Raw genomic sequence first — 27,405 nt, forward strand, 5'->3', positions numbered from 1 at the left:
AACAATGTTTATCGAATCCACTTCCAAACATCCTTATGATGGCTCCTTATAATTTATATTATTATAACGCGAACTCAATTTCGCTATTTTTCTAAGGGGTAAGCAGAATGTTTTGTACTGTATACTCAAGGCACGCCCACATAATTATATATTTGTTTTCAAAATCACCTTGGCAACGTGTAAATGTGTAAACAGTAGTAGAAATAATGCAGACAGTTAAAATAATAAAGCAGAGATCTTATTTTGGTAGCCTGTTACAAAAGACATACTGGAGTGACCAGACCGGAAGAAAACAGTACATAGACCTATGTAATGTATGCGATGCAAAAGGAGAGCTAAGAAAACACTTGTGCTAACAATCAGATTAGGATTTCATAAATTATTTGAATAAGATAACAGGAAGGAAAAAGTATGTTATGCCAAGATATATTCTGTTAGGTAAATGCTTGCTCTATTAGATATAGCATCAGTACCAGTGGTGATAGAGTTGTTAGAATGTTATTTACATATAGGGCCATTCATGTAAGTCAAACTTAAATCAACGAGATCCTTCAAATCGCTGATATGTAAAAGCCACGAGACGCAAAGCAACCTCATTCTTGCGAGCATCAGATTTCGTTATGAAGCAAACACAAGAGAATCTTCAACAACGACACTATATCAACATCAGAACTTGCGCGATAGACGCCGCACGCATTGGACTGCGCGGCGCAGGACAGTGGCTAAGAGCAAGTGGCATGGCATTAGCGCAACTAAAAAGAAAAAAAATCCAGAAAACAGTGTACTTGGGCTGGGCGTAGGCGTCCGCGCGCTTGTTTCTGTCGAAACTGCGCGAGCGCTGGCATGTGACTCTGCTCATCTTCTGCGCTCACTGGAGGACTCTGGCGGAAAGATTAAAATTACTTCACAGCCCTTAGTTTTATTCAGATGGCTTAGTGGGGCCAACTTGAGGAGCGGAGTTTGGCCAGCGATTATTGTTGCGTAGGGTTGTGTTGCGATAGCAGTATCTTGTACCTTAAAATACACGATACATTATCGAATGTATCGGAAATACAGATACAGATACTCGTCTTGTGAGACGTATCGTGATACAGATAGAAAATACCCAAAGAGTATCTAAGATAGTATCTAAGATACATGTATCTTCGATACTGCCCAGCACTGGTCACAGGGAAGAAAAAAAAAATAAGTTCACTATCAGTTTCATTCAAGATATCGTCTGGGAGATGATTCCATTCTTGTATTGCTTTTACAAGGAACAAACCACCAAAAGTGTGAGCTTTGTACAGGTATTCTAATATTTTCTGTGAATTATCTTGTCGAATTGAGACGTACGTCGGTGCTAAGAGATATTCATGGGGGTTAATGGCATTTCTATTATAGTAAATACTAGGGGTGTGCGAATATTTGAAATTTCGAATATTTTTCTAATAGTGTTCTGTTCGATTTGATTCGCACTGGAATTTTACTATTCTAACAATTTGAACTTCCCAAAGACAAATAGAGTCGATGTCCGATTGAAAGTAACCTCTTCAGAGTTGCAATATGCTTCACATCATTACACTCTCGTATTGCGGCAAAGTGGCCTTTCTAGCTCCGTTACAGTCGAACTTAGCCAAGAGACAGTCAACGTCCGATTGAAAGTGGTCCCTAGATTTTCAATATGCTTCACCTCATTACACTCTCATATCGCGGCAAAGCTGCCTTTCAAGCTTCATTACGGTCTAACTTAGCCAAGGGACAAAGTCCGATCAGAAGTGATCCCTAGAGTTTCAATATGCTTCACCTCATCACAACCCTTATTGCAGCAAAGCTGCCTTTCAAGCTGCGCTACGGTCGCAAATGTATAAACTCAAGAAAACGCTGGTTCTAACATGGAGATGAAAGATGTGGCAGAGCTGGGGGGCGCTCAATTAATGCTGTTTTGGACCTGAGATTTGGGCAGAAAGTTCGAAAAATTGGACGCCGAAGCTTTTTAGCATTCAAAATTTCAGATGTTCTTATATATCGACTTCTGCGAGGCAGATTCGGAACTCCGGACTTGAAGGGAGCAGACCCTTGTCCGCCACATCAGTTGGGCATCCACAGAAGTTGAAAGAGGAGGAAAGGCTGAGTAAATGACATCTTTGCCTATCACGTGTAAAGTGTTGTCGGCAACACTTTGGTTGCACCAAATCATGTACGTAAATACAATTCGGCCTCTACATTGCCTCATTCTTGATAAGACAACTATGAAACACCACCCCACCAGCGCTTCATCAACCTAGCGAAAAGAACACTTTCATGTTGCTATCTCATAAGAATATGCTTAAGAATCCTCTCCAACTTTCTTTTCTGCAATTTCACTTCGAAGCATTAGAAAAATATTAGAGAAATATTCTGAAATATTAGAAAAATGTTCAATTCGATTTGCACTTACACTTCAATATTCGAATTCGCTCGCACCCAAAATTTTGCTATTCGCACAGCTCTAGTAAATACTATGAAAAAATTTAAGCCGCAGATTCTGCCTTCTTACCATTAGTGGCTCCCATCCCAAAGTTCATTTTATTTCTGTAATACTTGCAAAGGAATTATAGTTGTTACTTACACATCTGGCCACTTGATTTTGAACTTTTTCCACTCTGTAGATTAGGTATTGCGGATGAGGATCCAAGATTACATGAGTATAATCTAGAATGGATCGTACATACATAATGCAGAGTGTCTGTTTCACGGTTTGTGAAGCTTGCTTAAACTTCCTGCGTACAAAATATAACATTCTACATGCCTTTGTCACACTCATTTATACGCACTTAGTCCACTTAAAATTGTCAGAAAAATAGACGCCCAAATACTTATGAGACTCAATGCTAATTATTGAATTTTTAATGTCGAAACTTGTCTCTAATTTATGAATCCGGTTGGTGAAAGACATGCAGCAACATTTCCGGATGTTTAGACTCATTTTCCAGCTTTGACACCATAGTGATACTCTGCACAAATCTCTTTGCAAAGTTTCAGCATCCTTATGTGATTTTATTTCCCTAAACACTACGCAGTCATCTGCAAATAATTTAATGGGAGAGCTAACACCTTCAACTATGCTATTAATATTACATTAGGATGCATACTTATATGCGAGAAAATATGGCATATGTTACAGGTACACTCAAACCTCATTATAACGAACACAGATATAACGAATTATCGGTAATAACGATGTAAATGAAGAATAGTCTTGTCATAGCTACAGTGTTACAAATAAGCGTTTATAACGAATTTTCAGATATAACGAAGTTATTTTCGTGGCAGATGCGACTTTGTTATAATGAGGTTTGAGTGTAGAGCCGGAACACAAATGTAATGTGGTAACCATGCCACAGTGTCAATGATCTGAAGCTCATGGCGGAACATTTTAACAAATTTTTCCATAGCGTGTTTGCTAAGGCGAGTCTTAATACGCCTCAGCAAAAAATGTTTCAACCTAATGAGGTGGACTTTATCTCATACTCTGGTGTTCTTGCAATGATCTTGAAGTTGAAAACTAAATCATCTTGTGGTCCAGATAATATCCTTAATGTTTTTCTTCGCCGTTATGCAGAAAGTATTGCTCACTTTATGATTGTGCTCTTTCGATGTTCGCTGTTGAGTGCTAAACTACCCAGTGATTGGAAGAGGGCTCGGGTTGTTCCCGTGTTTAAGAAAGGCAACCATTTACTCGTAGAAAACTACCGTCCCATCTCATTAACGTCACCAATATGTAAAATGCTTGAACATGAAATATCTAAGCGCGTTGTGGAATTCCTCGAACAAAACTCTATACTAACTAATTTTCAGCATGGCTTTAGAAAAGGATATTCAACTGTAACTCAGTTAGTCTCAGTGGTTCATTCATTTGCAGAAACTCTGGATAAAAATGGTCAAATGGACGTCATATTCCTTGATTTTAGTAAGGCGTTTGACAAAGTTATTCATGACAAACTAATTACAAAACTCAGGGACATCAATCTACCCGACATATTCATTGCCTGGATTCAACACTATTTAACAGAACGTTCACAGTTTGTTTCAGTAGATGGGAACAATTCGAGCTCTCTTCCTGTAACATCAGGCGTGCCACAGGGTAGTGTTCTGTGGCCGCTATTATTTTTAATTTATGTAAACGACATTGTTAACGCAGTACTACCAGGAACTCAAATAAGACTGTTCGCGGATGATTGCGTGCTCTTTCGTCAAATTACCTGTTCTAATGATCAACAGAACCTGAACTTAAGTCTTAATAACATACTAAACTGGTGTAATGACAATGGTATGGCACTTAACGCACAAAAAACTCTTTATCTTTGTGTAACACGTTCAAAAACACCTCTTCATTTTACTTATAACCTCGGCTCATCATCATTACAACAGGTTAATAACTACAAATATCTAGGCGTAACAATAACTAATGACCTATCTTGGAACTTACACATAGACAACGAATGTTCTGCTGCCTTCCGTAAGCTGTGTTTCCTGAAACATAAACTTAGAAATTCTCCTTCTAACATAAAACTACTTAGTTACTTTACATACATAAGACCAAAACTAGAATACTCTTGTGTTGTATGGGACCTCTTTACTAAATGTAACATTAGAAAACTGGAAGCAGTACAAAGAAAAGCTGTTAGGTTTGCTTATTCTAAGTTTAAAATTACAGACTCACCGACTGAACTCATGACTGCTAACAACGTCGAAACACTTGAATTCTGGCGAAAAAGAAACCGGCTTAACTTTCTTTATCTTCTTGTTAATCATAAGTTAGCCCTTGACCCGCATGCATATGTATCTCCTCTGTCCACTAGGCATACACGCCATCATCACGCCCATTCTTTAACCCCGTATTTTGCTAAAACTAACGCGTTTCAGTTTTCCTTTTTTCCGCGTACTGTATCAGAGTGGAACTGCCTAACTGATCTTAGCCAATTTTCTGTTGCTTAGAGCTGAAACATGCACTGTTAATTTGTGTTATGTATCCATTTAATGTAATATTTTTGCCATGATATCTTTTATGCGTTCTGTTAGTAGGTGTTTCGATTCTATTTCTCGTGATATATTCATATGTTATCACATGTGTTTTTGATTATATCCTGCCTCTTGTACCTGTCCTGCTTGGACCAGTTCTTGGTCTGCAGTATTCAATAAATAAAAAAATAAAATAAAAATTTATTGTTTGTCCTGCCGTAACTCGCACTACCAGTTTCTGTTTCGATTGTAAGCCGACCCCCCAACTTTGGATTTCAAATTTAGATAAAATGGGTCGACCTACAATAGTGTAAATACGGTAATGTGTTGTGCGCACATTCTTTCTATGTCTGAAGAGCTATCTCTTGAAGATTGAATGAACTTCTTTTACTTGAGGTATGCTTTTTTTACACTAGAGTGCAGCGCTTGCTTGGCTTGGAAGCTTGGAACATTCAATTGCTCTCAGCGGCGCACCACTTGCTGTCAAGTATGGACACTTTCTGATCTTCTATGGTGATTAATGCAAAGCTTTTATCAAAAGTGAAGGCAATTTCAGTTAGGAAAACAATTGTGTGCCTCCATCAGATGATGGAGATAGTGGTTCAACTGAAGCCAGCAACAAAGCAGACAGCGGCAATGGAGATGGTGATTCACAAGGCAACAAAAATATGCAACCATCTACTATCGAATGAAGAGTCTACACGAATGAATTCCCAGACTTTGCCCCTTCAGCTGCAGATGCAGCAGCTGAAGCAGGAATAGAAAGAGCAACAACGCTGGCAGTACTGCCAGAATCTGATCAAGCAGCCTGAAAGTAGCGCGAGTGCTCACGCTCAGATGCACAGTCACTGTGCTCATTTCGAATGTGAAGACTGGATGAAAACCCTCATTTCATCTAGAAGCTCCTTGGCCTAAGCAGAAAGAAAATTGCGTTCTTCAGTAGAACTTGCAGCAATAACCCAAAACAGTACCCAGGAGAGTGCTTTGAGTGCCTCCACAAGCTGCCCAAATATCGATGAAAGATAGCCATAAAAATTTACAGCAAAGATAAATATCATAGAAGTTGTTTTTCTTGCGCTTTTTTTTTTCACGGCACCCAATAGTAGTGGCGAAATAGTTTCTGTCTGGAATGGCCAGAAAGTGGGTAACATTTTCTGACCATTGTCCTTCAGAGAATAAGTGAAGAAGAAATTCAAGCACTTGCAGCTAAAGGCCCCCCCCCCCCCCATTACTACATTTTTTAGTATTTAAGGGGGGACGCGGCTTTCGTATCGCGAAAAATGGCAAAAAAATCGATTTTTTGAAAATCACATTTTCAGTTTCTGTAGCCCTTTTTATATCCGATTCCAAAATATCTTCACCGAAAACCGCGTAGAAGTGCTATAAAAAAATTGTTGCGCCTACCGAGGTGGCGAAAATTATTGGGGAAATCGCAAAAAAAAACACTGATTTTCAAAAAATCATAGCTCCGCAACGACGCCACCGGGCGCCGATATCTTGGGCTCATCGGAAAGCGCATTTCTCCGTCTTCAAATTCCCCGCCGCAGCTGGCTCCTCCCTTCGAAAACAAGCGCACAAAAAGCAAATGTTCGAAGGTCGTTTCGAGCCCTCCGATTGGCCGCGTCCGCCATGTTGCCCCAGCGCGCCTCGCCATTGGTCCGATGCTCGCTCCGGGAGATCGTCCGCAGCTCGTGTGCGTCTCGAGCTCACGGCTGTCGAAAGTCGCGCTACTTCGTTGCGTGTTCGCAATCGCTCTGTGTTCACGGCTCGACGATAACTTTGAACAAGAACTACGTTTTAGTTTGGAGCTACTAGCGGAAGCTCGGTGGGATTACGATGGCGCGCCGCACTCGTAGCGAACATCGCAAACGCGCGTCTCGGACCGACTTTCTAGCGTTGACTCGTCGGATCCGTGGTTGGAGGTTCTGCTTATGCGCACTTCGGACGTCGTGACGAAGATGATCGCAGGACGACTTACGAACTTTGAAACATCGGGCACCGCGGCCGGCGCGTCTACTGCTCGGAGTCGTCACTAGGCCTAACTCCGCTCACGGCGTCGGCACGCGAGACGAACCTCGAACTTTGCGGGCAAGAGCAACGCGTTAGCGGACTCGCGGCAGTGTGCTTCTTCGCAAGGAACGAAGCGCTTCCCCCGCCGGCTTCTCGGTACAGCGGATGGTCATTTTACGCATCGGCAGCGGACCCCACGGCCAAGCTCGTCGCGCAGCGGGCGCGCGTCGGCGTCCCGCAATGCGAGGCCAAACACGTTGCGCGCCTATTTTTCGTCACCGCACCTAGGCATATTGCGCATCGTCACCGAATGCCGCCACCCAGCACATCGCGTGCTGACTTCCCGGACTATGCGGCCGAGCACTTAGAGGTGAAATAAAGCACTGTTGATGCAATTTAGGCGCGCTTGGGGCCGTGCTTGGTATCGCCGTAAGCGCTCATGAATCATCTGAAAAAATAAAAGCCTCGCAGAAAACCGTGTCCGCGACCGGGTGAATGATGAAGCGCATCGCAGGCGAGGTTTACAAATTAGCTTGACGAGTGAAACAGGAAGATGAATTCATATCTGCCCAGTTCGCGTCTTGAATAAACTGCTAAGGAATTCCTATTCCACCAATGTCTTGGCCATAACTGCCTGTTATTTAGGAGGAAGTGATAGGTTGCCATGATGAGAGCCGCTTTTAGTATCCTATAAAAATGATTCAATGATCAATTGCAATCAAGACTGTTAATTATGTTAATGAGAGCATGAATACAAGAAAGCTGGCAAATCATCATAGTACATGACCTACTTGAATTACAATATCTTGTTTTTTGTCATGTCTATTACACCACTTCATAACTTCGTTTAAAATTCATGCTACATGTTCTTTGTATATCAGAAAAGGATTTTAAGAAAAAAGAAAGAAAACAAAGGCACAACCGATGAAAGGCCACATGTGCAGGAGGTCCAACCTTATAAAACACCTTAAAGATCACAATCTTCTTGTGTTTTAGAGAAGCAAGGCACCTCAAACTAAAGACAGGGCACTCAAGAAAGTCCACATTACGAAGGACTCAACAGATTACGACCCCAGTGCCTTTTGATGAAGTAATATCGTTGGTACAACTTTAAAAGCCGTTTTCTCAAAACGACTTTTCTTGCTTCCTGCTTCGCTTGTTCCGCTGATTTCTCACTGACCGCTGGGTCTATTTCAGTTCCGTTTTTTGTTCTATATTCCTTGAAGCACAGTTCAGGGCGTGACATTCTTGCTTTTTCAGTATGGCGTTTTGATAATTAGCTATTTGACGAGTTGCACAAAGCCTCGATGCCTGTTGCGCAGTCACCTCATGAAAAAGGAAAACTAAAAAAAATTTTGTTGCAAATAAAAAAATCTAAGAATGTCACGCCCGCAATCAGACATCTTAGAATGCATAGCACTTTGAACGAGTTTCCTATCGCATTTTTTAAGCGAGTCAGACTCTGAACAAGAGCAGAAGGTGAAATATATTGTAAATCAAAAAGTTGTAAAGATATATTCATGAAATTTCTACAGTAGCATTAAAACAACATTTCAAATAAATGTGCCAATTTTCATCAAAATCCATGAAGAAATAAGAAAGTTGGTACCGAAAGCCACGTCCCCCCTTAAACTCAATTTCCATGATGCATACCAACACAATATGTAGTCGAAGTCACTTTGAAGTGCTCTATGATCCCCGCTTGAATTAATTTTTTTGTACAGCACAGTCATCGGCAGACAATCTAATTGTTGACATTATTTGGGATTGCAAGCCATTAATGAATATGAGGAGCAATAGAGGACCGAAGACAGTAATGGAAGATGAAGTGTCACCGGTCGCCGTGAAATCTTTGAGGAAATACAGTTTCGGGCCAGGAGGTAATTAAGAAATCTAAGTGAAGTGATGAAAGCTTTTATATTAGGCAATAAAGGGTGACATGGTGATATGCTTCAAAAAGCCAATGAGTATGCAGTCAGTCAGTCAAATTTTTTGTCAATTTTATGTAATAGATCATCAGTACATTCTATTTGTGTCTTGCATAAGAAGCCTTTTATGAGCATGTGTCAGTTCCTGAATAAGAATTAGATCCTAAATGGCTGGTTACATCTCAAACGATGATATGTTCGAGCAACTTACATGCAATGTTTGTTAGCAGTATTGGGCGATAATTACAAATCCTGCTTTTATCTCCAGATTTATAAACTAGAATTACTTTACTGATTTTCAAATTGTATGTGATTTCATTCATAGATAAGGACCCCTGGAAGATATACAAGAGGATTACAGACTTTATATGACTGCTGTTGCCTTAAGAGCCGAAGTTGATATTTTTAATTTGTTGATTAATAATGCAATTCCCTTCGATGCAACATTTATTGACCTCATGTACTGAGTAACTACTGGTGGCGAAGGCACATTTAAGTAACCTTCCTTTGTAAACACAGGTGTGAAATAATAATTGATATGGCATCTCTCTCTGGAAGCCCCTATGCATCTGTGAGCAGATGTTCTTTGAAACTTTAAACAAGAACGACCTTCTTTCTTTCAATGATCAACATGGTATACAACACGTGCTGAGCACAGCAACAAGTGTGATGACACCGAGCAGACTTCATCTTCACAAGCAAAACGTGAAATATTTCTCACTAAAGTGTGGCCTGTGTGACTGCCACAGAAGCTGGTTCTGGCCTTCACTAGTTTATATGGCCCTGCTCAAAAGCAACAATGCTGTCCTTAAAAGTAGTGACAGAGGCAGTTCAAACCAATTTTCAATACTGAGATTTCAATCAACTAACAAGCAACACAAAACAAAGACTTCTTGCCATAAAGATCCTAGCTCTGTTGTATAATACATACCGTATGCAGCGAAGGCACTGAGGCAACCATGGACCAAGACGTTCTCCTTGAGTGTGGCCTGGCCAAATGCTCTTGGACCCTTCAGACTCCTCAACAAGGGAGCCAGCAGCCAATGAGCGGTGTGATGGTGGTAGTAGTGCAACGCGCACTTCCCAGCACAGCTTGGCTACAAGTCGTCCCAGCATATCCTGCGCAACACCTATACTTTGAACCATGGCTGCATGAATGCTAGAAAAATGTTCTTAGTAATGATAAAACAACAGAAAAATCATTGCCAACAGAACAACAACAACAACGAAAAAAGCACCCAATTAAAAGTGAGGTAATCTTTCCACTGCATGCTGTTAATGTCATGTGTGTAAAAACAGATTGTTGTCTATGCGTGAATAGACAACAAAGAATGTACATGCAAGACTCAGCACAGCCTCTGAAGGAAGCTTGTGCTATTTGGCAAAGCAGCATAGAAATGGCAACGTCTCAAAAGGCTGTTCGCAGGAAAGCAGCCTGCTAAGGTCTCAGCCTAATGTTACTGCAGGCTCCCACCTACGCACAGCACCATATCGAGCTCCTCCCCATAATCCACATATGACACATGGCATAAGGGTGCTTAGCCCAGGCTGACCCAGTGTCACCGGCACCATAAACAAGCCAAGGTTAGCAAACCGCCATAAGAGCCTCCAATCTTTCTGCTTCAACCATCTCACAATGTGTGTGCCTACTAACCCTCAGTATGATGAAACCTTCCCATAACAAAGCAGAAAACTGGGCGAGTTGGTATGTATTCATCGTCACAGGATAGCGCGCACTTACGACGGGGACAAAGGGAGAAGAACACGACAATACAAGCACTACTGTTTGTGCAGCACTTGTGTTGTCGTGTTCTTCTCCCTTTGTCCCCGTTGTTAGTGCGCGCTATCCTGTGACGATGAAACCTTCCCTATTTCTAAAGACGGTGAAGATGTAGAACTGTAAGCTTTGCCTTAGCCAGAGTTTGTACATGTCTTGTTCTTGCTTTCTCATACACAAATGACCTCATCATTCCCAATGACTCTTCTGTCATCATGCTTGAACATACATTCTTAGCTTCATGATAGTCTTAGTAACCTGATGGCTTTACTGTTCTTTTACACACTGCTGCTTTTATTTGTTGGCATGGGCTACCCATGACTATCCAAAAGACTATTCTGCATTTGATTGAACCAAGCAGCTGTTCCGAGTAGTCGGAGAGCTGCTGCATCATGTTTCTTTTCCATGGAAGCTCTGTCAGAGGATAGTGGGAGGATTTTCCAACTTGTTCTGGATTTTTCTATTAGTCAGAGAGATATGCAGCTGCTTTAATGCAGTTGTTAATTCAAAGCAGCTTTTTCACAAAACATTTTACAATTTCCAGTACAAGATATGTTTGTTAGCTGTCCGAAAGCTACCCAAACCAAGCAAATCAGACAATAAGGCTTCGATGGGGGCTAATTGGTATGGCATTCTTCCTTTGCTGTGTTAGGCTGTTACACTAGAACAAAAAACTATATCACGAACATGTGTGTCTGGTCATTCGTTTTTTTGTCCTGGTGTAACAGTATAGCACAGCAAAAGACTGACAAATTAGACACCATAGTATTACTATACTAGACAGGCACCACTAGTCATTTCTTGAATAATGCAAAGAAAGAGCAGAATATATTTTTAAGCAAAGCCCAAATTTCCAAAGCCAAATATTATAAATGTGACAGGCATTGTAAAGAATGCCAAGACTGAGCAATCATTGCGCTTATACTAAGAAAATTCACCTATTGAAATAGTACCTTCCGTAAAGAGTCTTGGTGTTTTCTTTGAGGAACACATGTCTCAGAATAAGCACACTGAACTAATCGCAGGTGAAATTTCCCGGGTTTGTGGTATACTCAATAAATGCAAATACTATTTACCAAAAGATATTAAGCTTCTTATTTATAACAGCCTATTTGCATTGCATATAAAGTATTGCAACTTAGTGTGGGGTACGACAACACAGGCAAACATCAGAAATCTTCAAATGACAGAAAGCGATCCGTGCCGTCATGGACGCGTCACATAACGATCACGCTGAAATATTCTTTTTTCAATTGAACTTAGTTCCAATAACGCATGCTGTCGGGCTAGTTGGTGCATAGCTGGTTAGAAAATCGTTGGCGCAAAACAAGAACGTGGACGAAGAAGTAACACGGACAAGTGCACAAGCGCTTGTCCGTGCTACTTCTTTGTCCACGTTCTTGTTTTGCGCCAACGATTTTCGAACTTAGTTCTGTTTACATTGCTCTATGAAAAGACGCTGTCTAAACGCTATCATGCTAGTGTTGCCTGGAAGAATAACTTCTTACGCAACCTTTCTTGTCTAAAAGCAAATTAAAAACTATGCATAACTTGCCTTACTGAAGAATGAGAACTTCTGCGCACTCAAACTAATTATGGTAAACAGATGTTATGTCACTTATTGCCCTACCATTTAAACAATGTACATTAGCTTGTGCATTTTCTTGTTCACGAGGAAAAAGCTTGCAAACTTTTCGTTTAAGAGGAAGGGGTGGGCGGGGTGTTATTATCACATACTATATATTTTTTGTCGTTATGATTGTTCACATTTTTTTATTCATTATTAACTTCCATTTTTGTGCGTATTATGATAACAACATACATTTCATTACTTACAGCAGCGTTACACTGTATGTGCTGCATTGTATTAAAACAGTGTTACATTGTATGTTAAAATGCGTTTCTCATGTACAATTGCATTACGTTATATGTGATAACATGTACATTTTTTATGAAACATGCGATTCTTTTTTGTTTCATTACTTGCAGCAGGGTTACACTGTATGTGCTGCATTGTATTAAAACAGTGTTACATTGTATGTTAAAATGCGTTTCTCATGTACAATTGTATTGCTTTATGTGATAACATGTACATTTTTTATGTAACATGTGATTCTTTTTCTTGTATTTTTTTGGGGAGAGGGATAATAGTCTATACATGCTGCTCTGCGTTCATGTTTCCCTCTGTTGGTGCCAAGTTCAAGGGACCGTGGACCTCGTCAAGCCATTTTGTGGCTTTTAGCTCACAGCCCTCAACATCTGTATTTTTCGGAGTCTGATGTTGAAATAAAAATGATTCTGATTCTTGCACATAACAAACTTACCATTTTGCAAATATTATAGCACTAGCAATTATAGGGACACACCAGGATAATTTTTCAGCATCAGTGGCACCATCACTGTTACTGTAAGGTTCTCAATAAACTGGATCTACTATTTGTGTACATGTACAGTAAAATTTGACAACAGTCTCTTCAGTGGTTGGTGTTGTATTTGGGTAATGGAAAAAGAACTTTCATCATTCAGAACCAAAATTTATCAATTTTCTGTAAATCACACAGAAGCAAGCTTCGAAGGATATTTTTTGCACAGATGAGAGACAATCTGAAATACGTTTTTGTGACACCTGCCTTCCATTCAGAAAACGATTTTCAACAGACAGAGACAAGAGTCTCTCTGCATAGCTGCATGTTATTTGCCACCGATTGGAGCAGTAAGAGCTACGTTTTCTTTAATATGTCACTGGCACTTCCTTGAAACAAAGACTAGCAAAGTATAGTCCTTTAATTACATATTTAATTTTAATGAGTATTGTTTAGCCACGGAAGGGCCAGGTCTGGCCAAAGTGCACCATGAAATTGTGGGATAGGTAAGGAGTGATGTGACTAATGACACTAAAAGAGGTGCAATGGTGGCTGTATAGGGGCCTAAAAGATAATTGCAACAATGTATGTAAAATATATAAGTACTAATGTTATCGCAATTGCTAGTAAAATGTCCCTATGAGTGCAAAATAAATAAAGCAAAGGGATGTTACTGAGAAGTACGATTGTCGACAACAGCACTTCTGTCTCTAAAGGACATATGCACACAAGGGCCTCGATGCATATACTCTCCAAGTAATTAGCCTCGCAACAGCGGCTTCTCGTTAAATACCATGCTGGGTGATTCCACGAGAGATCGAACATGCCTGTCCGGTCGCAATTTTTGTTTTGCCTGGGTTTTTTATATCTTATGTGGGCACATTCAAAGTGCACGGAACCGAAAATTTTATTTCCAAGAAACGCTCCAAGCGCGCCAAAAAATTATTTGAAGGTGGCGGTGCGGGCCTCTTGTTTTTGCTCACTGCAATGTTTTCAGATTTCACGGCCGAATTTAGCGCGAACTATAAATGATGTGTCGAAAATTTCTTTTGCTGGTTTTAATACGCATTACTGTGAATTACATCCATGCTTTTTTTATGCTGTCCTCAAAAAGAAGAAAATGTGAAAAAATGGCAAACACGGCCGAAATCAAAAAAGGATCCTAAGTTTGAGGCGCCTTGGCACCTTTGCTATTACAAACAGAAACTTGAAAACAATGTCAAATATAGAAAAGAGCCTTTGCAACATTTATACGGAAAATCATTTTCCTACAGGCAGCGCAAAAAAAGAAAAAAATAGTTAAAGAAGCGAGTTTTTTCAAAAAAGTACATTTTCAAAAAATAAAATAAAAAAATACTCCGGTCTTAATTTTGACGACATTGTTTTATCGAAGAGCGCTTATGTCAGTGAACACACGGTTTTAATATCATATGTCCTCATTTGCTTCGTTTACGAGATATAACTGGCCAAAATGACCCTTGCTGAGTGTGCTCACTTCAGTGCGACTGATGGTTGTTATTAGCTTGCACTGTGCGTAAATCTCAGTTTTAATTATTCTGCTGCAGCAAAACCTTGCTCTGGTGGCTTTTCGTCAAGAAAAATGTGTTCTCAGATTTTATTTGTGTCTAGCGTGTGCAAAACTGGGCTGCTGCCGCCCTCTAAGTGGCTAACGTGTAAACAGTTTGCAGCCTACAACCTCGCCTACAATCATCAGAGGAAAGATGGGCGCGCCTGTTCAAGATATCAATCGCTTCTTCTTCCTGAAGAAATGCCTGGTCTACCTCATCGCGGTTAGATGTAGACAGGTTTTCCTTGAGGAGCGTAAAGATATGCAAGCAGGCTTCGCAGGTGTCGCGAAGATCCTCAGCCTATGACAGTAGCTTCTGGAGGTACGCAACAACAAAAAGAGCAAAGAAAGAAAATTTGCGCAACGAAAATTTTCCTCAGCAATCTTCTTTTTGTGAACGCGTAAATAATCGGCCCAGAATAATAGGACCTAGCCATGGGCCGCGGGCATCGCGTGTAGTGAACAGCTAGACCTAGAGCAAGTCGAAACGTTTATACTGAATGGTGCCGCACAAATTATCTCACATCTGCGCAGCTGTCATGAATGCGTTTTCAGAACTGCTCACGGTTTAACATTTTATGACTAAGGGTGTCTAAGCGCTTTGGGCTGTAATAATTAAGTTGTAGGCCACACTCACTGTCAAAACTAAGGGTAATGTCCGTCTGGCGCCGCCAATGACCTCTGCTGTCCTCGACGTGGGAAAGCACTTAAGTGGCAACAAAACATCATCAATTGAGCAGCTTCGGCCACTCATGGCTTAATCATGCCACACCGCACGTTTTCTGGCTGTTCAAACACTGAGGTAAGGGTCGAGATGATACAGGAAGACGTTATCTGCGACGCCGAAAACATGCGATAGCGGGAAGTGAAATATATGGCTCGGAAATGATTGAGCTAACTTTTTACAAATGTTGTTAGGCACAGTGTGCGTCGAATGGGGAAGATGGTTAAAGCGTACAATGCACGTAATAGAAGGGAAGCAAGCAGGCAGTGAGAAAACAACTGCATAACAGCGTGCCTGCTGATTGTGGCATTTAGTTACAGATTAAGTTGGCCTTCGCTGCATAGAGATGCTTTATTCTGTGTGCAAGGAGAGTTTTGACAAAGTGACCTAAACCATGTGTTCGCGGTGTCTCGCGTTCTTCTGATTAGCGAATACTGGCGGGGTAAGTTGAGGTTATAAGCTGCAAACTGCGTACGCGTTAGGCCTTTGGAGAGCGGCAGCAGCCCACCCCCGCACACGCTAGACACAATTAAAGTTTGAGAATACATTTTGCTTGACGACAAGACACCAGAGCAAAGTTTTACTGCAGGAAAATAATTAAAACTAGATTTACGTGCGATGCAAGCTGATGACAACTATCAATCGCACTGAAGTGAGCGCACACAGGAAGGGTAATTTTGGCTCGTTAAATCTCATGAACAAAGCAAATGAGGACATACATATTAACATGGTGTTTTCAGTGACATAAGCGCTCTTCGATAAAAAATGTCGTCAAAATTGAGGCCTGAGTTTTTTTTATTTTTTGGAAATGTACTTTTTTGAAAAAAACTCGCTTCTTTAACTATTTTCTTCTTATTTTGCGCTGCCTGTCGGAAAACGATCTTCCGCATAAATGTTGCAAAGGCTCCTTCAAATACTTGACACTTTTTTGAAGTTTCTGTGTGAAATAGGAAAGGCGCCAAGGTGCATCAAACTTAGTAAACTTTCTTGATTTGGACCGGGTTTGCCACTTTTTTTCACATTTTTTTTCCTTTTGAGGACGGCATAAAAAAGCATGGACACAGTAATGCGTATTAAAACCAACAAAAAAATTTTCGACACATCATTTATAGTTCGCGTTAATTCGGCCATGAAATCCGAAAACATTGCAGTGAACAAAAACAGGAGGTCCGCGCCGCTACCTTCAAATATTTTTTTGGCACGCTGGGAGCGTTTCTTGAAAATAAAATTTTCAGTTCCGTGCACTTTGAATGTGACCACATAACATATAAAAAAACCCAGGCAAAAAAAAATATAGACCGGACAGGCATGTTCGATCTCTCGTGGAATCACCCTTTAGAAGGCGGCAGCAGCCCACTTTCGCACACGGTAGAACCAAATAAAATCTGAGAACACATTTTTCTTGACGAAAAGCCACCAGAGCAAGGTTTTGCTGCAGCAGAACAAATAAAACTGCGATTTACGCACAATGCAAGCTATTAACAACCATCAGTCGCACTGAAGTGAGCACTCACAGCAAGGGTCACTTTGGCCAGTTATATCTCGTAAACAAAGCAAATGAGGACATATGATATTAAAACCGTGTGTTCACTGACATAAGCGCTCTTCGATAAAAAATTGTCGTCAAAATTGAGACCGGAGTTTCTTTTTATTTTATTTTTTGAAAATGTACTTTTTTGAAAAAACTCGCTTCTTTAACTATTTTTTTCTTTTTTTGCGCTGCCTGTAGGAAAATGATTTTCCGTATAAATATTGCAAAGGCTCTTTTCTATATTTGACATTGTTTTCAAGTTTCTGTTTGTAATAGCAAATGCGCCAAGGTGCCTCAAACTTAGGACCCTTTTTTGATTTCGGCCGTGTTTGCCATTTTTTCACATTTTCTTCTTTTTGAGGACAGCATAAAAAAAGCATGGATGTAATTCACAGTAATGCGTATTAAAACTAGCAAAAGAAATTTTCGACACATCATTTATAGTTCGCGCTAAATTCGGCCGTGAAATGCGAAAACACTGCAGTGAGCAAAAACAGGAGGCACGCGCCGCCACCTTCAAATATTTTTTTGGCGCGCTGAGAGCGTTTCTTGGAAATAAAATTTTCAGTTCCGTGCACTTTGAATGTGCCCACACAACATATAAAAAACCCAGGCAAAACAAAAATTGTGACCGGACAGGTATGTTCGATCTCTCGTGGAATCACCCTGCTGTGAATATAACATACAGAACGTTAACATCCCCTAAAAAGCATGACCGATTTTGAGCCAAAAACGGTTCGTGACCAAGAAACAGTGCCAGATGAGGAATATGTTAGTGGTATACTAATTGAAAGTTCTTTTTTCTTTCAGGCTCTGCCTCCTTACACTCCAGTCCAGCAAGACAGGAGGATGGTCAGCCATCTGCCACATCTACTGCATTTAGGAAGGTCACTGTCAGTTAGAATAAAATTGTGTGTGTTGCAAGTGTGCCCAACTTTCAGTCGACAGAATAGCATATTGGTTTGTTTTGATTTTGTTATCAATGGCCAGATGCCTAAGTGTGGCTTAATTAAGTAGAGCTTTTCAGATGTTTTATGCCAATAGGCCCTCAGCCTCTTGCATAGGAAAGGCTTTAGATCAATGGCAGAGACAGCTATGAATTAGAGCTGTGCGAATAGCAAAATTTTGGGTGCGAAGCGAATTCGAATAATAAAGGTTCAGTGCGAATCGAATCGAATAATTTTTGAATAATTTTCGAATATTTCTCAAACATTTTTCGAATACTTCGAAGTGAAATTACAGAAAAAAGTTGCAGAGAATCCCTAAGTATGTTCTTATGAGATAGCAACATGAAAGTGTTTCTTTTTGCTAGGTTGATGAAGCGCTGGCACGGGGTGGTGTTTCATAGTTGTCTTATCAAGAATCAGGCAATGTAGAGGCCGAATTCTATTTATGTACATCATTTGGTGCAACCAGAGTGTTGCCAACAACACTTTACACGTAGGCAAAGATGCCATTTCCTCAGCCTCTCCTCCTCTTTCAACTTCTGTGGAAGCCCAACTGATGTGGCGGACAAGGGTGTGCTCCCTTCAAGTCCGGAGTTCCAAATCTGCCTCGTAGATGTCGATATAGGAGAACATCTGAAATTTTGGATGCTAAAAAGCGTCGGCGTCCGATTTTTCGAACTTCTTGCCCAAATTTCAGGTCCAAAACAGCACTAATTGAGCCCCCACCTCTGCCACATCTTTCATCTCCATGCTGGAACCAGCGTTTTCTTGAGTCAATCCATTTGCGGCCAATGCGGAGCTTGAAAGGCAGCTTTGCCGCAATACAGGGGTGTGATGAGGTGAAGCATATTGAAAATCTGTAGGGGTCACTTTCAATCGGACGTTGACTGTATTTGTTTTTGGGAAGTTCGAATAGCTCGAATAGTAAAATTTCAGTGCGAATCGAATCGAATAGCAAACACTATTCGAAAAATATTCGAAATTTCGAATATTCGCACACCCCTACTATGAATGGATTATTTGGTTTTGTTATGGACATGGTGACGTGGCCAGCAGGCACATTACCCTTGGATCCTCTAAGGCCAGGCATACAACATACATAACTAGTGCAAATACTTGAATAAAGTGTGGTAAATAGACAAATTTCCTTGTTTTGAAGACGTAACAATGCTTTAACAACACTTAGTGAGTCTGCAAGTGCCTTTTTCAGTATCATTTTCTTAATGTGTCTTACAGCTGACAACATATAGCATAGGCTTCCACTGTCATCGTTGTTATGTGGGTTTGAATGGCACAAGGGCCATGTTTAGCCAAAGAGTGCCATGACAAATGATGGGCTATTAATGATTTACTATGACAGGATGTTATGTGGCTGTAAATTGGCCTAAAAACACGGCTATAAATAAGCGTAAAAGATATAATATGGCATAAATTAATGCAACTGGTCTATGAGCATTGAATGAAATAGATGTGAAATGCTATTAAAATGTGGAAAGAGCACGAATGCCTCCTCCAAGCTTTTGACCCCAAAATCTGGGGGCGCATTCTTTCCAATACAAAAACCTGTAAAGGTGCGCATTTCCAGATGGCTGTTAACTGCCTCCGTATCAAGGATATATTCACTTCATTATGCTTAACGCATACTTAATATAAACAAAACTCCTGTTAATCTGAATACATTTTTTCTAGAGCTGTGCAAATAGCAAAACTTTGGGTGCGAGCGAATTCGAATATTGAAGTGTAAGTGCAAATCGAATCGAATATTTTTCTAATATTTCTCGAATATTTCTCTAATATTTTTCTAATGCTTCGAAGTGAAATTGCAGAAAAAAAAGTTGGAGAGGATTCTTAAGCATATTCTTATGAGATAGCAACATGAAAGTGTTCTTTTCGCTAGGTTGAAGCGCTGGTGGGGTGGTGTTTCATAGTTGTCTTATCAAGAATCAGGCAATGTAGAGGCCGAATTCTATTTATGTACATCATTTGGTGCAACCAAAATGTTGCCAACAACACTTTACACGTAGGCAAAGATGCCATTTCCTCAGCCTCTCCTCCTCTTTCAACTTCTGTGGAAGCCCAACTGATGTGGCGGACAAGGGTGTGCTCCCTTCAAGTCCGCAGTTCCAAATCTGCCTCGTAGATGTCGATATATGAGAACATCTGAAATTTTGGATGCTAAAAAGCTTCGGCTTCCGGTTTTTCGGACTTCCTGCCCAAAATTCAGGTCCAAAACAGCATTAATTGAGCCCCCACCTTTCATCTTTCACCTCCATGTTGGAACCAGCGTTTCCGGTAGCAGAGCTTGAAAGGCAGCCTTGCTGCAATACTGGGGTGTGATGAGGTGAAGCATATTGAAAATCTAGGGACCACTTTCAATCGGACGTTGACTGTGTCTTGGCAAAGTTCATCCGTAATAGAGTTTGAAAGGCAGCTTTGCCGCAATACCGAGGTGTCATGAGGTGAAGCATATTGAAAATCTAGGGACCACTTCTAATCGGACGACTGTCTCTTGGCAAAGTTCGACCGTAATGGAGCTTGAAAGGCAGCTTTGCCGCAATACGAAAGTGTAATGAGGTGAAGCATATCGGACATATCAATCGCATATCAAGGCATATCAATCGGACGTTGACTGTATTTGTTTTGGGGAAGTTCGAATAGTAAAATTCCAGAGCGAATCGAATTGAATAGCAAACACTATTCGAAAAATATTCGAAATTTCGAATATTCGCGCACCCCTAATTTTTTCAGTACTTTGTGGTTCTGTTTAATATTCTACTGTACATATACAAAGTGAAATTCTTGTGAAGTGAATTTCCATGTGATACCAATTAGCGCAATATTCCCTGTTCGAAGTACTCTAGCCTGGTTTTGGTAGTTGCATTGGCTCTTCACGCAGCTGAGCACATAGGTAGGCAACCTGCGTGCCGTACCTTGTGAACACAGAGCAAGAAACATTTAGGAGTTGAAACTCTGCCATTTGCAGCCGACAAGGAAATAGCCACTCTTTTAGTTGCCAAGGAAACTGTTTGCATGTCTTCCTCCTGTTTGGCTGTGGGCCGCAGTGTGATTCGACCTTGTGTATTATATTTTTGGCTGCAGCTGCCACAAGGCACTGCTGCTGCATGAGCCTCCGTCGGCGCACACTATTTTTGTGACATTATCTGGTCCGTGTTCTAAGTTCCTTCCACTTTGTCTTCGTTATTTTGCATGTTTTCTTTTCATAATACATGTGTACCAACTCGCCCAACTTCCCATCCCTTTGCAGAATAGCCACAGCCACCAGGTGCATGCCATCGACTGCATTGTCTACATCTGACATAACGTCTAAGCAGCCGCTGTCACATGTACCATGGCTCATGGTGATGATGTTAATGCGACTGCAATGATTCACTTCTTTTACACTTACATTTAACTACTTTTTATGACTACAGCAGATTATTATTTAGCAAGATTGCCTAAAATAACATGTATACACTGTGCCTACTCATTCGCCCATGGCCATTACCATCAATTCCAAGGGGCACTTGATGCACTCGCTCACTCGCTCAAGATGACACCAAGTTTATTTGTGTGGCGGAAGCATTAGAGACATGCCAGATATGGTTAGCCAAGCTGGTTCGTGTTGCTTTACACATGTAGCAGCGTGCACAGTCAGCAAACACTTATAAATTATTTTGGCCACAAGTAATGTCACATTTTTGTGATTTTTCCAGGTTTTGATGATACGAAGTTTGGGTGATGCAAATATTTTAGGCAATCTCGTAAGATTTGTATAAACGAGGCTTCACTTTGTGTAAGCAAGCAAACAAACAAACAAACAAACAAACAAACAAACAAACAAACAAACAGACAGACATAAATGCCCGACAGCTGGATTTGAATTTGGAATTTCCAGAACATAAGCCCCATGCACCCACCATTAGGCCCCAGATGCATTGCTTTGTGCGTTTGCGGAACAATGACAGTTTCCTGTTGATCTTATCTCATCTGCCACTGATGTGCGATGTCTGCACCACTACTTGTGGCGCTCTTGATAACACCAGTATTGAAAGATGTTTTGCAGCTGCCCTACTGCTAATCCTTCTACACAGTAGAAGTTGCCTAGCATACAACAAAAAGCATGTCACACTCATGTACAGCATGAACACCATCTGAGGGATCCATGTGGAACACTGAACCTCTGAACCTTGTTATAGCTGTCAATGCCTCGGCCTTCATGCGTAACGGGCAGTTCTTTTTTTCCATGACTAAAACTTCAAGATGAAGTAATGATGACAGTACATCGCCATATATACCTTGAAATCCTTTTCGTCATTGGGGCTCACTGGAACATTCTGCAAGAAAAAAAAATGGTTTTAAGAGTAGCTGATACAGGACGACCCACAGAAAATTTAGATTCAGCTTGATGCACTGACAGTAATCCATCATTAAAGGGCCAGTAAAAAGGCTACAACTTTTTTTTTTAGATCTCTCAAACAAGCTCGTTAATTCATGCAGACAGCCACGGTGATCACATTTTATGAAGAGCACAGTGCTACACGCCGCGCAGATGCTCCATTTTGAAAAACAATTCCCACGGCCCTCTCCAGCACCTGTCTAATTCTCCTCGTACTCGCCGTTGTCGTAATCTTGCCCACGGGCAACATTACATTGCACCTACTTCGTTGATTGGTCCTCTGCACTTCGAAACAGAGCCTTGACCCATTGGTGACGTGGTTTTGGCCGCACATATACAGTGCTTCCTCACTGTGCCACTAGGGAGACTCTAGCGCTGCTCTGACACGAGCGACACGTGGAGGAAGCCTTGCTCAGTCGTTGGCAGCGTGCTGATGACGTGATCTCTGACGTCGTGTTACGTTGCCGAAGTGGGCATAGCCAAGACAACCGGCTACGCCTACCCCTCTTGGCTGCCGAGGCGGGTGGGAAGGCCGAGTGAGAAACCGAAACCAGCCGAAACGGGTTGTTTTATACCGTGTAACTTCCTTATTACAGCACTTATTCGCAAAATTCTTGCAGCAGCATGTTCACATCGTACAAGTGCGCAGTTATCACATCATAGCACATCTTGGACCACGGGGTTGTCTACTGGCCCTTTAAGTGTCAAACAAGAAGGTCCCACTTTCTTGGTAGCATGCATCGTCAAATTAGTTTAATCAACTACTTTAAAGTAACAACTATGCAATAATGGTATTGGTAAGGGAGTGGTTGTTGAGAAAAGAAAAGTGGCACTATTTTCTACAGTCCATAAGGAAGCTCAGCACCACCAGAAAGGAGTAGTGGAATAAAAGAGAAGAGACCGACTACTATGAAATAATAATATCGCTTTCATAATCCACATCCTCATTATTTTTCATCTTTCATCTTCATTTGCAAAAGCAGAAGGCAGAAATTTGCTTACTCTGATGATTTTCTATCGTTTGCCTACCTTTTAGAAAGACGATCCAAAATAAATCCAAAGGTTTGCTATGTATATTTAAGTTTTCCCATTTTCTGTTAGAATGCTGCTAGGCAAAAGGGAAAAAAAAGAAACTGATCCATCCAACTGCAGCATGAAACTACACAGGAAATTCATAAGGTTTTCTTTGTACCTCCATGCTACAGTAGGTTAGATATCTATTTTTCCCTTTTATGAATTAATTAAACCTTTATTTCAAGGAAGATGACGGCTCTCAGCCGAAGTTTGGGATGAGGTGGGTAAGGTATTGTTGGGCGAACAGCGTCAGTATTAAAGTGGCATCTGTCCTTGTTATTTCATTCTGTGCGCAGAGTTGTATCAGTCTTCAGTAAATATACAATACAGTCGCTCTCGCACGAGATGGTCAAGCCCTTTTACACCACTCGAAACAGGCCACTTATATTAGCATAATTCGCAAGTGCTTTTTGTGCTTCATCATCAGATTGTAGCACATTTCCTACAGTTTTTACGTCGTCGCGTGGCAGGTGTTGGATATTCGATCTTCCTTGCGAGAGAGCTGAGCAACTCCAAGATAGGTGGTGTAAATCTGCTCTGCATTATTCCTGACAGTGTGGGCATCGAGAAGAAGTGTTTGAAATTGCTTGTCTGGCTCCGATCCATTTGTCAAGTACATGTGGTGTGTATGCTGCATTGGCCATAATCTTGTTCAGAAATGTCTCTTGCTGGTAAATAAGTCTGCACTCGTCGTTTAACAGAGGTGCTGGTGTAGGTAGTCTCCATTTACTGTCGGGTTTCATTTTTACGCGAATGTAATGCATAAACTTTCATCTATATTGCAGGCTTCCACGGAATCGACGTACCCCAATACTGCTATGTTTTAACTTCAATTACAGTTGAGTTTGGTTGTTTGAACACCAGTGCAATCTTTTACTCATTTTCTATTATGCTCAAATCTCCAAGCAGCCATCCTAATAATGGGTTAGCTGGTTTGCATTACACTGTCACAGTGCGTCATGGACATGAGCTAGCGCGGTGCTCTCCGAAGATGAAGACGACGAGTGAGCGAGAAGCGCTTGCGCGTGGGTTTTCTCAGCCATCTTGTTTGGCTGCCACTTCACCTGTGTAAATATCCATTAAATCGTCATCTCGCCTCCGTCCCATTTGGTGGAGGTGCTGGGTGTACAATATACAGTGTACCAGTGCAAAACAGGACATGCAAAATTACAGGGAAGATTAAAACAACAACTCAGCACTTCCTTCCTTACCACCTTGTGCACCCAGAACAGTCGCTGTTGTACTTAGCCCAAACATGCCTTAAGTAAACGGGCCCCCAACAATTTTTTTTATGCCACCCAAACAAGCTCACTCATTCATAAAGAATCTTGCAGCGATCAAATTTTTTGAATGTCACAGAGCTGTGCACTGCACAGATGCTCTATTTCAAAAAAGCAATTCTTGTGCATCTCTCTGGTGCCTGACCAGTCCTTTTCACCCACTAAGTGATGTAACATTTCCCATAGTGAGCCTTACATAGCACTGAGCTTGTCGATTGATTCTCCACATTATGAAACTATGCAATGGCACTGCTGTGATGTGATTTTGGCCGTGCAGTTGTTGAGTGCACTGCGTATTTGTTTGCCTCAACAGAGCCTTACACCGCGCTTTTGTTAACATGCCGCTGGCGAATACATGAGCAACATGTGAAGGAAGCCTTGCTCGGTCGTCGGCTGCGCACCAATGACATGAAATTGCTGACATTGTGCTACGTTGCTGAAGTGGGCATAGTCACGACAACGGGCTACACCTAAAAGGACAACAGGCTATACCTCCAGGGTATAGAAGGGTAGGGAGGCCGAGCGAGAAAACAAAACCAGCCGAAGCAGCTATAAGAGGGTTGTTCTATCCACTGTAACTTCCGTATTACAGCACTTATTCGTAAAATTCTTGTGGCAGCATGTTCACATCATACAAGTGCGCAGTTGTCTCTACATCACAAATGTTGGCCCTTGGTGTTGTTTACTGGCACTTTAAAAGACTCCCTGCTATGTTTGGGCATTGCAAGCAAACAAGCTGAGCCACCCTTTGAGAGAGAGTGAAAGCCACAGGCACACATGCCTATGTGACAGGCGCTCCTTTTAACGTCACTAACTTTATTTCTTCATGCAGCACCAAGTATGCAATGCTGCCACTAGAAATGCTCCGCAAAGCAGAATTGTAGGCGAAGAAAAAAAAGCTACCTCGCTTCTGGCAATTGGGAGGATGCGTAAGGTAGGCCGCTTGCAGACTCTAGCCGAGGCAAGCGAAGAAAGAATCTGTTTGGCAGAGAGGCTGACCTCCTAGAGGCATGGCAACGGGACTGCTCATCAATTTCTGCCAAGTCCTTCGGTAACGTATTGATCTGAAGAATAGTTTTGGTACAATGCTCCTAGGCGGCATCTTACAACTTGCAGTACAGAACCAAAATTTGCAATGGAGCATGGCGAGCGGCGCTTCAAGGATTTTGTTTGTTCCTTCTATAGAAAGCACAGGATATTTTTTTAATGGGGTGTTGTGAATACGGTAGCTTAATGCATCGGCCTTCAAAGCATTTGGATGGCTGCTCCTTACAGCCTGAGCTTATTGCTGTAATGCTACAGATGAGTCTTTATTGTTTGTGTTAAATTTGATGGCAGCTGTGATGGCAGCCGAAAACTTCCTCCAAGTTTCTATAATGGCTTGAAACAAACAAAGTGCCTGCAATGGAAATGTCTCCATAAAGTCTGAAAAATCATGCACACATATACCTCTGAGACAAAAAGATCTCCAGCAAAGTACGCTTGACCCAGCTTCCAGAAATCAGAGAAATGCTTCTGAAACAGCTCTGTAACCTCCTCCACAAAGAGCACTTGCTTTGGCTGTGATTCGTCTTGACATTTTCCAAGCTGTTCGTCTTCATTGTCGCTGGCCACTGGTGGCAGGGAACAAGAAATGGGTTAGAAAACCGTGGAACACTTAAAAACAGAACACTTACAGCTAGCTATATGCTTCTGCTTGCAATTTATCACAGAATCGTACAGCCAGCTGTAGTTGTGCCGTACGGCATCCCACGCTGGACTGCCAGGAACTTCCAGGCTGATCAAGTATCTGAAAAAGATTGTATGTGCCAATGTTTTGAACAAAGCTTTCTTTTTTTCCTGGAAAGCAATGTCCTGTCATTCAGAGAATACATAATCTTAAACCCTCTAAAAGGAAGGTTCCATGAAGCTCTACCAAGTGAGTGGCTGTATACTAGTGTGTTGTGCCTGGCAATCATCTAACATTAGTGTGCAGATGCAAAGCAACACAGCAGTATTTTTCACAACAAATCTACAGGCAGTTCTTGGCAACACACATCAGTTACTATCAGCTTGATCGTTAAATTTAGGGCTTGCAAATAGTGATTTTGAGTCCAAATCAAATGCAGGTGCAATAGTGCCAGAAGTGAATCAAATAAAATATTGAATGCTTTTTTAATAGTTTTTGAATATTGAATGGCCATTTCTACAATTAATATAAAATGATGTATAGATATAGTATTCATAATTTTAGCATAAAAACCACAAGATGAATCACTAGGAAGAAATTAGCAGATTCTTCGATTGTACAAAACCCTTCAGAGAGAGCCAATGATCATTCTATAGCTGGTTATGTCTGACTCCCAGTATGACAAGCTGCTGCACTACTTTCATGTCTTATGTCTTATACTAAAAGTGAGGGGATGAAATGTACTTTTAGACAAGCTCTGGGTTTATTAACAGCAGAGTTCTTTAAGCTCAGCGTTAGTCCATCCGTTGTGGACAAAAAACCTCGCGGAGCAATGACGTCACATTGCCTAGCAACCCCTGGCGCATTTGTGCATAGCTTCGCACTCGTTTCGCTACCGCTCTATCTAGCCCTTGCATGGCAAGGCCGGCTACTTGGGTCAAAAAAGCTGGGCGTAGCTGAGCCCTACTGGCTACGACCCGGCAACACTGTACTTGTCCCTGATGAAGTGGCACCTACCGAGACTGAAGGCTGGCTTGAGTGATAGAGTGGGACTTTGCGAGTCTCGGCATTGCCTCGCAACACTTGGCGACACTTAGCAATGCCTAGCAGAACTTAGTAAAGCTTAGCATAACCTCGCAATAATTAGCAAAACCTT

The 27,405-nt window shown here is 41.4% G+C and overlaps 1 protein-coding gene across 2 annotated transcripts in view; it reads right to left on the bottom strand.

Moving 5' to 3' along the window:
• The window catches only part of LOC119375938 (exocyst complex component 2), a 56,281-nt gene that overhangs the window by 13,268 nt on the left and 15,608 nt on the right, over positions 1–27,405 (bottom strand). For both annotated transcript variants that reach the window (XM_049410836.1, XM_037645966.2), the window contains exons 12-15: positions 26,257–26,369; positions 26,030–26,193; positions 22,126–22,164; positions 9,853–10,040 (exon numbers count right to left, since the gene is read on the bottom strand). In XM_049410836.1, the coding sequence (XP_049266793.1) occupies positions 9,853–10,040; positions 22,126–22,164; positions 26,030–26,193; positions 26,257–26,369 (504 nt within the window). The remainder of the gene's footprint in view (positions 1–9,852; positions 10,041–22,125; positions 22,165–26,029; positions 26,194–26,256; positions 26,370–27,405) is intronic.

The sequence above is a fragment of the Rhipicephalus sanguineus genome, chromosome 1 (assembly GCF_013339695.2).
Source record: "Rhipicephalus sanguineus isolate Rsan-2018 chromosome 1, BIME_Rsan_1.4, whole genome shotgun sequence".
NCBI classification, from domain to species: Eukaryota; Metazoa; Arthropoda; class Arachnida; order Ixodida; family Ixodidae; genus Rhipicephalus; species Rhipicephalus sanguineus.